This window comes from Papaver somniferum, chromosome 11, assembly GCF_003573695.1.
Source record: "Papaver somniferum cultivar HN1 chromosome 11, ASM357369v1, whole genome shotgun sequence".
NCBI lineage: Eukaryota > Viridiplantae > Streptophyta > Magnoliopsida > Ranunculales > Papaveraceae > Papaver > Papaver somniferum.
In genome coordinates, this window is record NC_039368.1 from 89,102,687 (window position 1) to 89,121,533 (window position 18,847).

An 18,847-nucleotide genomic window follows, 5' to 3' on the forward strand; every position below is an offset into this window, starting at 1 on the left:
TATATATTGTGAGGCTCCATAGGTTCACTTATGTGGAGCATAACCAATTAAATTTATCATACTCTTGTGGTGATTTAGTTGTGTATTCCGATTGAATTAATCATGGGTTTTCTTGTGGTTAATTTAATTGAGTATATTCGGGTTCAAATTCATATTCGTATGTGATTTGTTATGTCCAAAGAAATCCTTCTTTTCTCTTGAAATTAAGGTCACTCTTGTTGTTCTTTAGGGAATGACATTTTATGGGGGAGAGTTATTAATTGAACTTGTGCTTAATTGCCAAATCTTTGTGGGGAGTGCGGCTGTGGAATATTATAGGAGTTATCGTGTATCTTTATAAACTCCTTGATGAAGGAATTTAGCTTCGTATATATGATTGTATTTAAATAAGTTGATATGTGCTTACTTTTGGTCATGAAATGTCTCTATGGAAATTTTCATTAGGATCCCGTTCTTGTACCTTTGCCAATTTTATTGATAAAAAGGGGAAGAATTAATGTGTGGTTCACACTAAAAATACATATGATTTTCGGATCATTATGTAAGGGGGAGTAGTTTCCATGTGAGATGGAGTATTGACTAAGGGGGAGTGATACATGTCACCATAGTATTGTTGTCGAAGTTGTGATACAATTGAACTTTGATGTTGCATAATAATACTATGACACTGTATAACAATGATCGAGAATTCCATTTTCTCATTGTTATAGCTACGGATTTTCAACAACGATGATGCTAAACTTACAACCTTTGGAATCATTGGAGTACTTGGAAGTGACGAAGATTTCGAGTAATGTTGAAGATTAGGCATGTGGAATAGGAGCTACAAAAGTTTATTTATTTATTTTTGTATTCCATATGTATTGATAGTTTTGTCACTAAAATTGAAAAATGGGGAGATTGTTAGAGCACTGCTCGGTCGAACTCGTATGCATTGCTATCTCAAGCATGTTTGTCAATGTTAGTGATCAAAACTATAAGTCCTGATTTCTAGTCTACGATAGCTAAGTCTCGGACTAGGATAGAAAGTGTAGTTGAGCTAAAGAACTCCATGGCGGTCATCATACAAGACGAAGGACTACTCAAGGAACTGGTGGAACTTCATCGACCAAAATATATGTGGAGACTTGAACTTATCTATCACTCAAAAGTCTATATACTCTATCTCCTATCTTGAGACAAAAGTCGTTTTGCTATATACACTTTGATTATACACATTTGCTATTTCGAGCCGAGTTTATCTCGCTTATCTATTTTTCGAAATATGTGTTGGTAAGCTTTCTATTTGGCCAAGTTCATCTTTACCTAGTGACGGAAGTCATGTTAAGTTTAAATCACTTGAAAATGGCTTTGACAAAAAGTGGTTTGTGAATAACAACTATATAACCTCCTCTAAAAATGTTTCAATGATTGAAATGAGAGTTTAGATTATACAACCAATGTTGGATATAAGCATTGTGTGGAAACACATACATGTATAAGTTCTTATTCCTTGAACCAAAGTAAGCGTACTTTGTTGATCAGGAAAACCGGAACAAGAGTCCTCGAACCAAGTCCGCGAACTGTCGGAGGTTCTCATCCCGAGAAATTTTTTTGGAGTTTGTAAAATCCTTCCGGGGACTTAAGTCCGCGAACTTAGTCCGCGTACTTGATTTGGTTATTTCTAAAGACGATTCTTTGTGAACTTATACTTGTATAAACTAAGGAATTCAATTTGCAAACTATAAAGTTCATGAATCGATTCGAGTGAATCAAATCGTTTTTGCTTCGATTGTGTCTTGTATACTTCTATAAGATATAAGCAATTGAACAACTCTCTAACTAGTTCATTTGAGTCATTTGAACTAGTTATGGTGAAGAAGAATATGGTTGATATGAAAGTGCCCATATGGCTAACCATTTGGTTAACTATTGTTGAACCAACAAATTTACATGTTTGGGTACGGTTACACAAACCTAAAACGTGCATTTCATTTGTGTGTAACAAGCTAAGTTTTCGATCTAACGATTGAAAGATATTAACTTGAATTTAATCAGTTTTTTATCTTACGGTGAATATTGAATGCTTTGTTACCAAGCTAACATTGACTGCAAACCCTGATTTGAAAGACTATATAAGGGAGAACTCTAGAAACTGGGAAACCTAATTCCCACACCTCCTGTGTGATATTAGTTGTATAACCTTGAGTCGATTATCCTTTAACCTTAGGTTTCTATCGAGACCCTGTAGGTTAACGACTTGAAGACTTCATTGGGATTGTGAAGCCAGATCGATACTACTTTCTCGTAGTTGTGTGATCTGACAGTTCGCGGACTTGGTTCGCGGACTCTTGTTCCGGTTTTCCTGATCAACAATGTACGCATACTTTGGTTCAAGGAATAAGGACTTATACATGTATGTGTTTCCACACAATGCGTATATCCAACATTGGTTATATAATCTAAACTCCCATTTCAATCACTGGTTTATCAATTAGTTCATGTTCACCTTGATTTATCAAAAGATGGAACAAAACTCGTAGGTATTTCCGTGGGAGACAGATATATCTATTACCGAAGAATTTTCAGTGTGGTACATATTTGTTTATTAAATTCTTCGACATTGGATCGCAACAACTCTTACTTGTGGGTGAGATCAGCTAAGGGAATCAAGTACGTAACATCCTGCTGGGATCAGAGACATAGGATCATAACTCTACCTTGGATCAGTGTGAGATTGATTGGGGTTCAACAACAATCCAGATCGAAGTTAGTTTATAGTAGGCTAGTGTCTGTAGCGGATTAATACAGTGTGTGTTTAATCTGGACTAGGTCCTGGGGTCTTTCTGCATTTGCGGTTTCCTCGTTAACAAAACTTCTGGTGTCTGTGTTATTTATTTTCCACATTATATTTTGTTATATAATTGAAATATCACAGGTTGTGCGTTTGAATCAATCAATTAGAATATCCAACCTTTGGTTGTTGATTTACATTGATTGATACTTGAACATTGGTTTTTGGTACCGTCTAAGTGATTTATCTTGTATTCAATTAAACTCACGGATTTCTATTTGCTTGAGTAAGATTTGAATCGATAAAGAGAGATATAACTCTTTGATATACTTTATTAAGATTGAGTCTAATTGATTCTTTTGAAAGTAGATTGGAGTTAGTCCATAAAGATTGCTAATCGAAATATTGGGTGTCGTTGTTGTACCCCCGTTTTTTCACAAAGAACAAGAGCTCTTTCTACTTATGAAAATGAGTTTCTAGCCATTATCTTAGTTGTTCAAATATGGAGATAATATTTACAGGGCACTAAGTTTAGCATTAAAACTGATCATTAAAGCCTGAAGTATTTTCTTGAACAAAATCTCACCATTACATGTCAACAAAAGTGGTTGATTAAGCTTTTGGGGTTTGATTATGACATCCAATATAAGAAAGGGGCTGAAAATGTGGTTGCAGATGCTCTTTCTAGAAGACCTACTGAGGATGTTACTTGCAATTCCATGGTTGTTTCTACACCAACATGGGTCCATGAAGTTCTTACAAGCTATGTGGAGGATGCCAAAGCTTCTCAGCTCATCTCTCAACTTCTTCTCAGTCCTGATGGTGTACCTAATTACACATACAAAGAAGGCATTCTACGGTACAAATCAAAACTCTACATTGGCTCAGGAGGTAATATAAGACAAACTCTTTTGGATTCTCTCCATGCTTCTGCCATTGGTGGGCATTCAGGAATTCAAGCTACTTCTGTCAGAGCTAGAAGTCACTTTTATTGGAAAGGCATGCATAGAGACATAGTTCAGCTGGCCTCTCAATGTGATATTTGTCAGAGAAACAAAAGTGACCACACCAACCATGCTGGCTTGCTCCAACCACTTCCTACTACCCCTGAACATGATTGGAAACATATTTCTATGGATTTCATAGAGGGCTTACCTGTTAGCAATAGAAAAAATGTCATCTTAGTGGTTGTAGATAGGCTCACCAAGTATGCTCACTTCATAGCTCTCTCACACCCATATACAACTGCCTCTGTAGCTCATGTTTTACTCCCTCGGGTGTTTAAATTGCATGGCTTTCCTTCTTCTATTGTCTCAGATAGAGAGAAGGTTTTTACTAGCCACTTATGGCAGGACTTATTCAAGGGATTGGGTACTAATTTGCATTTGAGTACAACTTATCATCCCCAGACAGATGGGAAGACTGAAAATGCTTGTCTGGAGACTTATTTGAGGTGCCTCACTGGACACAAGCCAAGCAAATGGAGTGATTGGTTAGCCTTAGCTGAGTGGTGGTACAATACTAGTTAACACACTATTCTAAAAGTCTCTCCCTTCCAAGAACTATATGGGTATGCCCCTCCTCATCTTGCCTTTTCATCTTCTGTACTACTTCAGTTGAAGTAGTGGAGTCTTACATGAACGATAGAGATTCATTACTAGATATCCTCAAGGAATCTCTACATCAAGCTCAGGAAAGAATGAAGTTTTATGCAAACAAGTCTAGATAGGATAGATCTTTTGATGTGGGTGATTTAGTGTATTTGAAGCTCCAACCATACAGGAAAGCTTCTCTGTCTATTAGGAAGAATTTTAAACTGTACTCTAAATTATATGGCCCTTTTCCAGTATTGCAGAGGGTAGGAAAGGTAGACTACAACTTACAGTTGCCATCTCATGCTAGCATCCATCCTGCGTTTCATGTGTCTCATCTCAAGAAGCACGCTGGCCTTAGGCATACTTCATCTCCAACTCTGCCCATTATGGATCATGCAGGTAAAATCATCATGGTCCCTGAGAAGACTTTGCGCACCAGAACCATTTTGCAGGGTAACATGTTGGTCAAACAACTGCTTATCCAATGGACTAATTCATCTCCTGAGAATGCAACATCGGAAGATCTCTCCACTGTCAGAGCTCATTATCCGAAGTTCATCCTTGAGGACAAGGATGTTTTTTAGGAGGAGGCAATGTCACAGTGTGACTGTTAAACTCAGCTGAGGGGTCTGCTCCTAGTATTTCTTAAGGGTGCCTTACTTAAATTCTTTTGTTAGTAGTCAATCAGCCAGATTGCAACATGTGTGTCCAATCCGTTGGGTCTTAGCTGAGTTCGATTATTGGTATTAAATTTATAAGAGAAAAGTATTATCTTCTCACCTGAAAATTCAAACAATGAGACCTTGTGGCTGAATTATTTCAGAAACAGAATTGTCTCAATCCCTTGTGGATTTTAGATTTTATATTTCTATTCATCGTTTTTTCTTCCATCCTGATTGTTAGTTGTTGTTACATCACAGCAGACTGACAATGACCAAGGCTGGACATTGTCAAAAAATAGCCCCACGACTTTGTACGTATCACACGTCTTCCCAACCCATACGCCATTCACACATTCTAGTTCTTTTCACAGGTGGATGTCACTGGAGTCTACCGAGGGATTATGATAGATTTCGGCACATGAACATTGGTTCACTTCGTTTAATTCAATCAGATGGCAAGACAAAGGAACAAATATTAATAAAAGGTTTTTTCATTCAAAAAGAAATCCTAATTCTGAAGTAAAGTTGCTCAAAAGATCAAAGAGACATCTATTATGAAGACTAAAAGGACGTTCAAATGTTTAAGAAGATTGCAAGTAGGATTAATTGTCAGATTCATCAGATTCGTCATCTTCATGATCATCGTCCTCCATGGAATCCTCTTCAAGCTCTTCCTCGGAGTCATTGTCTGAATTTTCACTGGGGACTTCTTCCAACTGATCCTCGGGATCGCCATATATTGCATCTAAATATTCATCTTCTTCGCATTCAGCTCGAAAATCAGCCTCAGCCAATCGCTCAGTTTCCTTACCAGGTGGATATGGACTAATTCTACATTCTCTTGGAATCCATATGGATTCAACTTCCTCAGCGTCTGAGTCTGAAGCTACACCGTCAACACGAGATTGAATTTCGTCCTCAGCTGCTAGCTTTGTTTGTTGAAGTCGGCGCCGTTTTTGATAAGCCGCAAGCTTTTCATATTCGGCTTCTCTCTTTTTAAAATCCTATCACAAACAACTTTCAGATTATCCAGGGACATTTCATCTATCAACTTTCCAGCCCTCTTTAGAGACTGAGCTACCTCGGTGCGCGTATCTGCAGAGTTTTTCATCTCTGGCTTGGACGTGTTAGAATATTCCTCAGAGGAACTTGAAAAATGGTCGCTGGAAGTCGCCATTATATGTTACGGAGAATGTGGAGTCAAGACACATCGGTAATAACATATATCAAAAATGCTAATTCTTAACTCTTACCTCTTTACGAATCCACTAATAGTAGTGATTGTGATACAAGAGTTGACACTTCAAAACTCGCTCGTTTCTTTAAACCTACAAAAGACCAAAACTTTAATTTTCGAAAATTGAAACCTGATTTTTTCATAAAATCATGAACATAATTTCCACCGTGTGAACATTTATCACTGAATTATGAAAAAAATCACACCAAGACAATACTTTATCACAAATAATTGTCTACTTTTAAAGATTATTCAAGATCAGTTTTGATTTTAACAAAATAATAAAGTGTGAATTACTCACGTAAATAAAATATATATATAATATATTTTTCGTGAATATTCACGTATTTTAAAAAAAATGCGTACCTGGTCGGTGCAGGCCGGAAACTGGCCGGACGGTTGGCGGCGATGAGCTCCGGATTTTTTTTTTTTGCTCTCTTCCTCTACTCGGACGTGAAAAAGATGAAGGGATAAAGGTGGTGGTCAGTCGTGGAGGAGAAATAATAAAAAAAAGGGGGGTGTTTATCCCTTTTGTATCAAATTTTACTTCCAATACCTAATTTCACAAGGCTTTCCTTTCTTGGGCCCGGACCCGTGAATCCTAAATTGACCAAGGTTCCATCAAAAAATAAGTGGTGCTACACCAATTTACGCTCGTTATACGATGCTCTATCATGCTACTGAGATCTTCATTCAAGCAACAATTCGCTCGTACGTGACATCATTTGAGCAAATTGAAAATCCGGTAACACTCTTTTACGTCTAAGTTCAGTTACTTATTTCGTCTATGGCTAAAAAATCACCACCTAGTGCTGATTGAGGAACATGACTTCCCCTCACTAAGAAAAGGACTTAATATTGATGGTGAATTTTCGACAAAGGCTAAAATCGTAAAACCATAACCTTACATACTCCTGATCCAGCAATCAGATGAGTATTGAGGCTCATGTCTCTCATTAAAACATGAAAACTCATGCCAAAATAACCTTTGTATGTGTATATTTCCTCTCAGAGCATACATGAATATGAAGTCTCTCAATTGAGGCAGCGACACATTTCATTAATACTGAACAATTTCAGTAATCACTTCTATATAGAATCGAACGATTGGACGGCTCCTAAACATCTTGCCTGCTAGTATAGAGCGATAACGTCTTCAGGATGTAACAATGTTTTCCATGACTATATAAAAGACATGTGTATAGAATCATAATGATTGGACGGCTCCTAGACAGCTTGCCTTCTATTATAGAGCGATAACGTCTTCAGAATGCAACAACGTTTTCCATAACTATACATAATAAATATGACACTTCAACTAGATCATATCGCTTAATTCTCGAATAATTAATGTTCTTAGACAAGGTGCTAGTATAGAGCCATTAATTAATTTTTCTAGTCACTAGATTCATTAACTGAATCCCTAGAAAATATTTTACGTTCTTCATAATATTTCATTACTTCAATTTATGGCTCTTCCCAGCAGAATACCATGGATTAGTAATAAATATTCAACGTACGGGCATCTGAGCCACTGTCAAATACGCCGCGAAAAAATGGTGCAAGTGTACTCAGTAATAATGCACTAATGAGCACCTGAATGCACATCATTCAAAAATTACGAAGAAACGATGAACCTATGCAAAATATGAAAGAAAATAATAATAATAAAATATTAGTTGAGGCGCCTAAGGGACCAAACCCACCGGCCGACCGAACATGCCGCCATGGCCGGATCCACGCCTCTTCCCATATTTTATCTTATTTCATTATTTTCCTTGATCTCATGAAAATTCATTCGTTTGAACAAACTCCTTCGTTTTAAGGAAACTTCTCAGTTTCATGGTGTTTCCTTCATATCAAGAAAATAATATAAAATTAGGAAGGTGTCACGGGACCGGGTTTAATAGACGGCTGGCCATGCCCTAGCTTTGGCCGATCCCATACCTTGTAATTCCTTATTATTTTATTATTATTTTTTCCTTCATCTTATGAAACTCCTCAGTTTCATGACATTTCCTTCACATTAAGGAAATAATATAAAATTAGGAAAGGTGTCGCGGGACCGTGCCACTAGCCCGCCGACCATGCCTTAGCCATGGTCGGTCCCACACCTTGCGACCTCTTTTTTTTATTATTATTGTTTCCTTCATCTCATGGAAACTCCTTCGTTTAAAAAAATTCCTTAATTTCATGATATTTTTTTCATATCATAAAAATAATATAAAATTAGGAAAGGTGCCATGGGACCGGGCTTATTAGCCGTCCGACCATGCCTTAGCCATGGACGGTCCCACACCTTGTAATTCCTTATTTTATTTTTATTATTATTTCCTTCATCTTATGAAGTTCCTCAGTTTGAGCAAAACCCTGATTTCTTCATATTTTCTCAAATGTTGCTCAAACGTGCATCAGAAAAATAACAAAATTCTCAGGACTCAAGCACGGACGCTATGGTGACATGAGAATATTACCTTGACCGACCATGGTTGGCCCTTTGGCTTGCAAGAGGCCGGTCCCACACATTTTCATAATTTGACCTAATTTGTTCATATTAGGTTCAAACTCTTCCAAACAACTTGGAATTCCATCAAACGATCGTCAGCCGGTCCCATGACCAACCAGGGACGGTTCCATGACTTCTTGGTCGGTCTCTCATTTCTTCATAATTAGGTTTTATTGTCTAATGCTCAGACGAGCACCATTTTAATAAATGATGAAACCAGCATTTAATCATCTTTTCACCAACTTGTCTTCAAGAGACTTTGGTATTTTCCCACTCGAGCATCTGGGTGCTACATGATTGGCCCATCATCCTATTTAACCGGTACCTCCTTCACTCCGTGGTTGATTTTCAATAAATCATCAATTGATCAAAGTTAGGGTTTTGAATCCAAGGTTCATAATTCCAGATTCAAACACTAACAATTTTATGTTGATCCCATAATCAACACTTTAATTATTATACTCGGTCCAGTTTCCAGTATCTTAAATTAATATTTTATTTGGTTCCCCTACCAAATAATTCATCAAATGAGCAATATTTGCTCAGACTAGAAATATTGGTTCAACTATCAATATTCAACAGTTCATCGAATGAGCAATATTTGCTCACCTTAACCATCAACATTCATTCGACAATTATACCTCTGTCTTAACAAACATGTTCGATTCATGAGTCCTAAAACATTTGTAAATCATGTTCAACTCAGCAATACAAAGACTCATCGTCTCATCAAGTTAACAACTGACTAACTAAATACACGCCTGCCTTGCAGACTCAACAATTACGAGACATCAATCGTGTCACATGGAGGATATTAACTAGGGTTTTGGTCTGGCGACCTACGACACGTGTGTTCATCCACGATGAGAATGTGGCTAAGTCGTGCAAGTGGTTGAAGGAGTTAACGAAGTAGTGGGTGGACAATCAACCAAGTCTCCGCACGATGAGTAACTGGTTTTAACACGATTTCCACTTTCCCACTCCTTGACTTCAGCAACCGTCACACTTACTGGGATCAATGTGTATACTACTTCTTGCAATATAAATAATTCTCTGAACCCGTGATTGAAACAACAGAAGAATTCTGATCCGAGCAATCACTCTCAAAAATTCAATCGATCAACCAGAACTTATTCGAATTCAACAGTTCACAGAAAACTTGTAGAAATCTTAAACACATTCACAATCCTTGATCACAATTGATCTCACACATTTCTCCTCTTCCCTCCTACAGATCGACCCATCCTATCTTATGACCGAATTGACTCTGGAACGACCATTGTCTTGGTTTAGGCCGGAGTCTTACAGATTGATTTCTCGAATTCAAGCAATCCCTTTGCAGTGCATCTGTGTGAGGTTAAGCAGTTTGCTCGGTTCGAGGAGTCTCCTCCACACGGTCTTATCCTCAATTCCTTATAAACCAGCAAATTGTTTTTCCCCATCTACACCAGGTCCAACTATCTTTTATCTTGATAGTTCAAGTATCCTGATCTCGTTTGATTTTTTAGTTGCTCACTCAAACAAGATAGATAAAAATAGCAAAGTTCTCTTCGTCCCGGACTTTTTAATTCCACAAGTTTAATACTTGTGAGGTGAATAATAATCTAGGATGCTCTTCGGGAAGCATAAGTACGGATTTTGAGTTTAGCTAGACTTTGTCTATTGATATAGATTTCCAGTCTCACCTTGATATGTTGATCAGAAAGGAAATCATACATAGGCTTTTATGTGGGAGGCAGATTGGTTTAAAGTCTTCAATTGAGTTGAAGCAACTCTTAGGCTGTAAAAGACGTCAGCTAAGGGAATCAATTGCGCGGACTCCTGTTGGGGTTCAAGAGGCGTAAGGAGCGTGACTTTAATTGATTTGCTGTGAGGGTTTAATTTGGTCTCAACTACATTTCAGTCTGAAGTTAATTGGTAGTAGGCTAGTGTTTGTACTGGTTTAATACAGTTTGGTGTTCAATCTAGACTAGGTCCCGGGGTTTTTCTGCATTTGCGGTTTCCTCGTTAACAAAACTTCTGGTGTCTGAGTTATTTCTTTTCCGTATTATATTGTTTATCTTTATAATTGAAATATCACAGGTTGTATGTAAATCAACCAAAGTAGATACATCCATCCTTGTTTGTTGGATACGACTTGATTGATTCTTGGATATTGATCTTTAGAGTCATCCAAGTACTTTCACACGTAATCAGGTTCACAGACATGTCTCTGTAAACTTTCTGATTGTGAGAGAAAGAGATATAACTCTAAATATTATTCCTTGATTGAGATTCATCAAGTTGAACTCACGGAATTGTATTTAAGTTTGTGCATACAGGTTTCCTAAGAAAAAGTCGGTGGAGCATTTTGGTACCCCCGCATTTTCAGCAACTGCTGGTTTAGTTAAGGATTCAAAATATCATTCACAAAAACTAAGAGTTGCAAATTAGGGTTTCATCACGCTTTCTTTTCTTGCATAAGGAGTAAAAAGAGCAAGTAGGTTGGCATTTCATTTTCCGTTTATGTCACTTGAATCTCCAATAGAAGCACAATTTCATGGGTGAAACGGCCGATGAGGGGATGATAATGAGAGTAGTAAAGTGAGAAAGAAATCGAAGGAATATTTTGAAAGAAGAGTTAGATTTGTTTACGGGGTACTTTAGACATTTTAGGTACAAACCCAAAAAATAAATTTCGGTTGAAAATAACTTTTTTTCTTTATATTATTGGATAAAGAGTATTATCATAAGAAACTAGTTGGAATCCTAACAAACTAAACTCCAACAACGTACTACTACATTAGTTGAACAGGTTGTCGTGCTAGCCTATCAGCGAGCCTCATGAGAAACCATCCAAAGGAGCTGAAGCGGATAAGGGGGCTGATTATGTCGCAAGGGGGCAAGTTAATTTTACCTTCCATGTCAAATTCTATAATCTAACAAGCTAAACTCCAACAACGTGCTGCTACGTTAGTTGAAAAGGTTGCCGTGCTAGCCTATCAGCGAGCCTCATGAGGAACCAAGCCAAAGGAGACGAAGCGGAAAAATGAGCTGGTTATGTCGCAAGGGGACAAACTAACTTTACCTTCCATGTCAAATCTGTTATGCAATATTACATCATCGGGGGCTCAAAACTCGAACCTGAAACCTCATAAAACGCATGAACCTTTGGAAAACTGAGATGACCAGCTGAACTAGCTACCCGTTCCTAAAAATTAGGGACTATAAATTTGGACGTACACTATTTATTAGTTTGATTAGGTGGAGTATATATTCGGACGTACACTATTTAACGGCGCGAAACGGAAAGTAGCGACTGGAGGGCAACCTCAGTGCTATTGTAAATAGGGGGCAACCCAGAATATCGTTTTGTAGAGGGGTAACATAAAAAATGAAACCCAAGATCAACAACATCATCATCACCCTTGACATCCAATCCACACCCACTCTCTCTCTACTCTATCACTTCCCTACACTCTCCATCACTTAAAACTTCTGCAACAAAGAGGAAAATAGTATAACAAAATAAAAATGGCTACATATTCATTTTCCAATTTTACCCTTATAATCTTCTTCCTCACATCTTTCCTCTACTTTCCATCTTCACCACCTCAAATCTTAGCGTTAAACATCACTTCACTTCTCTCAAATTTTCCTGATCTCTCAGATTTCAACAATCTTCTGTTAAACACTTCTGTTGCTCAAGATCTAACCCAACGATCATCTCTCACTCTTCTAGTTGTTCCTAACAATTTCCTCCGTTCTTCCGATCTAGCACACCATTCTAATAATCTCGCTGATGTTCTGAGGTACCATGTTCTACTTCAATACCTATCTTGGCCAGAACTTCGGCAGATTCCGGCAGCCGGTAAACTCATTACGACACTTTATCAAACAACAGGTCGGGCAAGTAATAATCTGGGTGATGTTAATATTACTAGAAATCCTAAAGATGGAACTGTTTATGTTCGTTCACCTGTTTCTTATTCACCGTTAAATGTTACCTTAATTTCAATGATAAAAACCCTTCCTTATAATGTAAGTATTTTTACAGTTAATTCGTTGTTAATCCCATATGGATATGATTTGATGGCTTCAGAAAATAGACCACCGTCGGGGTTAAACATACCTAGGGTTTTATTCGATGCCAAAAATTTCAATGTTGCTGCATCAATGTTAACTGCATCTGGTGTTGCTCAAGAATTTGAAGCCGATGAAGGTGGTGCCGGAATTACTATTTTTGTTGCTACAGATGAGGCTTATGCAGATCTTCCAGTTACTGATAGATTGCAATCATTAACAGCTGATCAAAAATCTGTGTTTTTGAAATTTCATGTCTTGCATTCTTATTATCCATTGGGTTCTTTGGAATCCATAGTAAATCCTGTTCAACCAACATTAGCTACTGAAACAATGGGTGCTGGTAGATTTACATTGAATATAACAAGAGTTAATGGATCAGTTGCAATTGATACAGGTATTGTTCAAGCAACAATTACACAAACTGTTTTTGATCAAAACCCTGTTTCGATTTTTGCTGTCTCTAGGGTTTTATTACCTAGAGAAATTTTTGGGAAAGAACCTATGATGAGATCTGGTAAATCTGGTTCTGAAGAAGATATTGGAGCTCCACCACCTGATATTTCTTTATCTCCTGATGATAGTAATTCACCATTATCTTCTCCTAATGGTGCTCAAATCAATTCAAGTAATAATTGCATCAGATCTTCGTTCATTTCTTTTGTTCTTCTTTGTATAGCTCTGTATTTAATTGTATGAAAATCATTGTAATTTATGTTCATTAAGTTTTTTCTTTTTCTTTTTTTGATGATGGGATCCTTTGAGTTTATTATACAGCGGCTGTAAAACAGCACATTTTTATATTTATTATTGGAGAAATTTATATCAATCAATTAGGTCACTTTTTGTAATAGTTTGAGAAGGCAGTAACTCTGGTTTGTATAATAATTAAACTTAGTAATCAAAAGAAGCATATTTTTTGGCCTTTTTTTTCTTTTTCTTTCAGTTTTGTGCTTAAAATTTGAGACACAATGAAGAAAAAAGTGAGGCCTTTAACAGAATTCCAACCGTGTAAACCTGAGCAAGGAAATCTATAGATATCCTTCGAAAATCGAATCGAAGAAGAGAAAGTATTTGTAAATTCTGAAAGAAAAATTCAGGGGATTTCTTTTAATTTACAGTAAAACTTTTTTATTTTTTTTGAAAAATCTGAACTTTAATTCTTTCTACAAAGCTTTTCAGACTGTCGTGGGCCGTAGTCAGACTCACCTAATTAAGTTTTGGGAAAGTAGTTTTGCATTGCCTCGCCTCTTGAAGTAAAATATAGACTGGATTGAAGAGATGTTCAAAGGTTTGAAGGAGAAGCGGTCATCTCGTTGTATGGTCCTCCCCAGGGAAATTACTTGCCTGGAAGAAAGCATTTTTCCGGAGACGCAGAAATTAAAGGAACAACAAACTGACAGATTCGTCTAGCTGCCGAAGCGACGAAAACTGCCGAAGATGTTGCAGAAACGACAAAGAGTTTGGAGTCAAAGAGAAAATAGCTTGCCCAGAAGAAGAAATAACTTGATGGATTCACCTAGGTTTCATTACCTACTGTTGTTGATGCATTTCATATTTTCCTTGTTGGGACATTGTTGGTTGTTGTGTTGGATTTTGAAATACTTTAATTGCCTTGTAGACTGTGCTGATCTTGCTTATGATATATAATGAGACTCATGTGTTTCCCATATTTGGTTAACTGTTTGTTTTTGTTATTGTTTTTTGAGCTTAGAAATGTCAGCCCTTACTCGGTTGGTTCTTGAAGCTGTGATTCTTTCGAAATTGATTACCGTGTTACAGATATCTTTAGATCATTTAGAGGTTGTTGCTGTTGAATATCATGGCTTGGTAGTATGTTTGGAAATGTCTATGACGAAACCGTGGCAAGCGAAGACAAGTAAAGATCTGGAAATGGCTCGGTTGTAAAGATTTTAAATTTTTTCTTTCTTTCCGTTTACTATTTGATGGAGTTTTGAAGCATGGATTTCTTTTGATTTCAGTTTTGTGGTGTTGATGGTTTTGTTAGGGAAGGTGTTAATGGTGTGGGTGATTTTGTTGGTGGTAGCAGGTGTTGATGATTTTGATTGCAATCTTCTTTTAATAATGAGCATTCTGACTGGTATCAGCTCGAGCTTCTTCAGTCTCAACATGAGTATAGCGGCATCAGTACTAGATTTGGCTTGACAGCAAACCTCGTGGTCAACTTCTCTGGTATTGTAGTGATTTGTTACAGGTCTATTGTTGGTTATGTTAATTGTCGATTGGATATTAGGTTTATGGGTTAACTGTTGTGTATGGTTTGCTTCCCATCATGTTATATTCTTAGTTTTGATTTGATCACTGACAATTTTCTTTTACTTTGTCATTACTTGTGGAATTCAGAGCGAATCATTATCCATGGTGGTTGTTTGTCATTAACTATGTATTTGAAAACTCAACTGGTAGCCAATGATGAAACTAAGGTACAGTGGTGGTAAATCAGAAGAATTGACAAAAAGTTTTTGTTTGAGCAAGTGTCTGAATGAGCTGTCCTGTGGCTCTGATAAGTAACATTTTTGGTGGAAAGAGACAGAATGTGGTCTTGCAAAGAATATGATCACCAAAAATTATGGCAGCCAAGGAGCTGTAATTTAACAAGGATGGTGAGCTGTTATAGTGTTGTAAGTAATTTTTGGTCTATTCATTTGTTTGTATCCTGAGTTTATTATTTGGTTTGGTTACGTGGTTGCTAATAACTTATTTTCCATTTTATGCCATTGTAGAATTCTTTATATAAAAATAGAATTTTTTCGAGTAACGTGATTAATCGGAGCTTCTGGTTGATTTTGGCCCGCCATTTAAAGTTTTTAGGAAATTTTATAAAATTTTGGCAAAAAAAAAATATGATAATATATTTTTTGCCCTATGATATATATTCTGCCCAATCACATATTATTAAAAGATTTCCTTAAACAAATAATCTTGCAAAATCTTATAAATTACCAAATAAACATAAAAATAATCGTTCAAAAATTATAATTCAACCTTAAAATTAAAAGATGTAAATAAAAATAATCAAAATTCACGTTATGCTATTTTCATCACGATTGAACTATTAACATTGAATTATGAATCATGATTTTCATCCCATTCACATCGTAGAATTAAATCGGCCATAAAGTTAAAAAAAAATTGTCCAACGTCCTATTACATTTTCTTATAACGAAACTAATCCTAAATACAATTCTAAACTATTCGTGATTACAGTTACAACTTTGATTTTACCATTTTCTACCTTGCATGAGTTTATTATTATGGCCACAAAGCTACAGAATAATAAATATCAGTGCTCACAAGAAAAGAAAAGAGAACAAAATTATATTTACTCTTAGTATTTCGATCCACAGGTCAGATAACTCATGCAAGGTAGAAAATGGTAAAATCATTATTTTTGGTACTCTTAGTATTTTTTTTGGTAATTCTGTTTTGAAGATCATCTCATGGAAGAATGAAATATGATGAAATACAATCTTTTGGTTCACTTTTGTTGTTGTACATGGATGAGGTGATGAATTTCTTTCCTTTCTCTTACCTATGCGTGATTATCTTTGTTTTTTATTTGTTCTTCTATTATTTCTTATGATTTTAACCCTCCTACTTTGTTGTTGTTGTGAAATCTATATGAACAGAAAATAGCAAGCTCAATACATGGATATGGTTATGAATTTCATTTTATGTTCTCATGAGGTTTTGAGTTTTCTTTGTTTTTTTACTTTTACTTTTTTATATGGTTTTCTACGATTCCATCCTTTTCTCATGGATGAAGTGATGCATTTTTTGAATTCATAATTGTTTACGGTTTTTTTTTTTTTTTTTTTTTTTTTTTTTTTTTGTAATCTTACTACACATGCTCTCAAGTAACTTGGCGTGCGTCGTTGCTTATTCGGGTGCAGAAACAGTACGAGGATGCTAATAAGCTTGTGCGAGGCGAATTTGGCACTCTATAGTCTATACACGGTATGGATGACAAATACAGTGCAATGGCTTCATATTTTAGTGGCTCTACTATCTAAACATTCAAATCGTGAATAAAAAAATCTGAGAATTAAGTTGTTTTACTAACCAAACCATGACACAAAATTCCACCTGCCTTTTGTTTTTCAGTTCTGATTTATTAATGAAACAAAGATGACATAAGTTGATGTCGGTTCAATCACAAGTCCTATTGCGACTACCAAGACGACACCATATTCCTTGGGCCGTACTTAACAGGGGCTGCTCTTCAACCTAACTGTTGCGCATGAGTCGATCTTTCCTTGCAACTGCTCTGCCTACTCCAATGTTTTTAGGTAAACTCAGCAACTCATCCCTTACTTACATCAATGTCTTTCCTCGGCGCCTCTTTTTTAGCTGAACTAATTTTTATCGAGGGCAAGACAACTTTGTCGCCGCACAAACAATGGCAAAAGCAGAGATGAAAGCTCAAGCTGAACGGATAGAAACATTAACCTATATAATATTGGGGGTTCAGACCCTGAGATGCAAGCGCAACCAAATACACCATATAAACTTTTGATGTGTTGGAATGTGATGCTCATTTCGTTTTAGGAAGCTTTTCTGTTACTAAAAAAAATAAAAAATTATGTTGGGCATTGGATAAGGAAAGTTGTTTATCGATGTTTATGAGTGTAAGTTTGCTTTACTTTTGGCTTTTGGTTGTAGTGTAATGAATGAGATGCTGAAGGAATTGAAATTCAAGCGATTTTATTGCTTGAACTTGTGTTTGATTAAAATTCTAGAAACGCTTTGTTTTATATATGGCAAAGGGTCTTCCTTTATGTATCCCTAAAAACACTAAAAACCAGATTAAAAATTGCCGGATTTAAAAGTTGTTATTAAGAACTCAAATTAAATTCTCTACCAGAGAAAATCATTTCCGGATCATCGTACCAGTGTTTCTTAGTCAACAAGGGCATGGAAGCAATTTTATCGGACCGGAACTCTTGCATTCTCTTTTGCCGAAAAAAAAAAACTTGCATTCCTTAGTACATAATTGTAGGGCTCTTCATATCATTCAGGAATTCATCTAATGGATCCCAGATGCAGACATGCATACAATTACTTAATATATATACACAATTTTAGTTTATTGAAACAGCTCTTTGTGGTATGTAGAACTTCACGAGTGCGCATAGAAGCTTAGTATATACATAATTCACATGCATGCACGCAATACATTCATAGAAACTTATGGGTCAAGATTCTTGATTATGTTTTTCTTCTTTAATTGTTGTACTTCTTTGACTTTAAACACTAAGGAGAGACCCCAAACTTCATTTTTGACGGGCATGACATAGTTTCTACGAAACTCAGTGTACACGGAACGTGGGAAAATATAATCCAGAGAAGAGTATTGCCAATTCAACATGATTTTCCTTCAGAAAAATGTAAGTAGGCTTACTATTTTTCCTTAATTCTTTTGAGAATAATTAAAAAATAAATAATAAACAAGGAGAACAAAGATACATGTTGTTATAGTCGGTAAGAAAATGAAAATGCAAAGTTTGATGAATATAATAGTCATGTGTACACTGGTAAAGTCACTCGGTGACAGTGTCCCGAGGACAAACACACCAAATTCTCTACCAATAAAAAAAATGGACATGATGGAATTCCCGATTTTGATTTTTGACGGGGAATATAGAATCCAGATTGTATTTCATCGATCAAACACGCATTACCATGGTCATCAAAGATGATGAAAATATTTCATTGCGGGCATAAATTTAATTTTACTGGATTACAAAATATTTCGAAGCACTTGCACGCAATTTTTTGTGTTTATCACTAATTTTTCATCCAACTTTATAATTAATTTTAATTCACTCTATGTTGTTTAGATTCAATTTTATTTATTATTTCTATGTATATATATTTTTGGGCTTGAATAGAGAAAAGGAAATCAAAATAATCGAAGAAAATAAATGCTAGATATCTATTTTACCTTAGTAATATGGGAAAAATATCGTTTGGTCCTTTTTTAGGTAGTCC

The 18,847-nt window shown here is 36.2% G+C and overlaps 2 protein-coding genes across 2 annotated transcripts; one reads left to right on the top strand and one right to left on the bottom strand.

The window, feature by feature from the left end:
* Nucleotides 1–5,632: 5,632 nt before the first annotated feature.
* Nucleotides 5,633–6,207, bottom strand: LOC113324759 (glutamic acid-rich protein-like). Its single transcript, XM_026573048.1, has 2 exons — nucleotides 6,112–6,207; nucleotides 5,633–6,034 (listed from the first exon to the last, which is right to left on the bottom strand). The coding sequence occupies exons 1-2, from the start codon at nucleotides 6,205–6,207 to the stop codon at nucleotides 5,633–5,635; spliced, it is 498 nt and encodes a 165-aa protein (XP_026428833.1).
* A 5,940-nt stretch (nucleotides 6,208–12,147) lies between these two features.
* On the top strand, nucleotides 12,148–13,760 carry LOC113323394 (fasciclin-like arabinogalactan protein 4). The gene has a single exon (XM_026571693.1). The coding sequence runs from the start codon at nucleotides 12,287–12,289 to the stop codon at nucleotides 13,532–13,534; it is 1,248 nt and encodes a 415-aa protein (XP_026427478.1). The 5' UTR covers nucleotides 12,148–12,286; the 3' UTR covers nucleotides 13,535–13,760.
* Nucleotides 13,761–18,847: the final 5,087 nt, after the last annotated feature.

What these genes read in the sequence shown, in the direction of transcription:
- LOC113324759 (XM_026573048.1), bottom strand. Translation starts at nt 6,207, where the DNA reads ATGGCGACTTCCAGCGACCATTTTTCAAGTTCCTCTGAGGAATATTCT. An exon ending in CTGCAGATACGCGCACCGAG is followed by an intron (nt 6,035 to 6,111) that starts GTAGCTCAGTCT and finishes TGTTTGTGATAG; the next exon opens with GATTTTAAAAAGAGAGAAGC.
- LOC113323394 (XM_026571693.1), top strand. Translation starts at nt 12,287, where the DNA reads ATGGCTACATATTCATTTTCCAATTTTACCCTTATAATCTTCTTCCTC.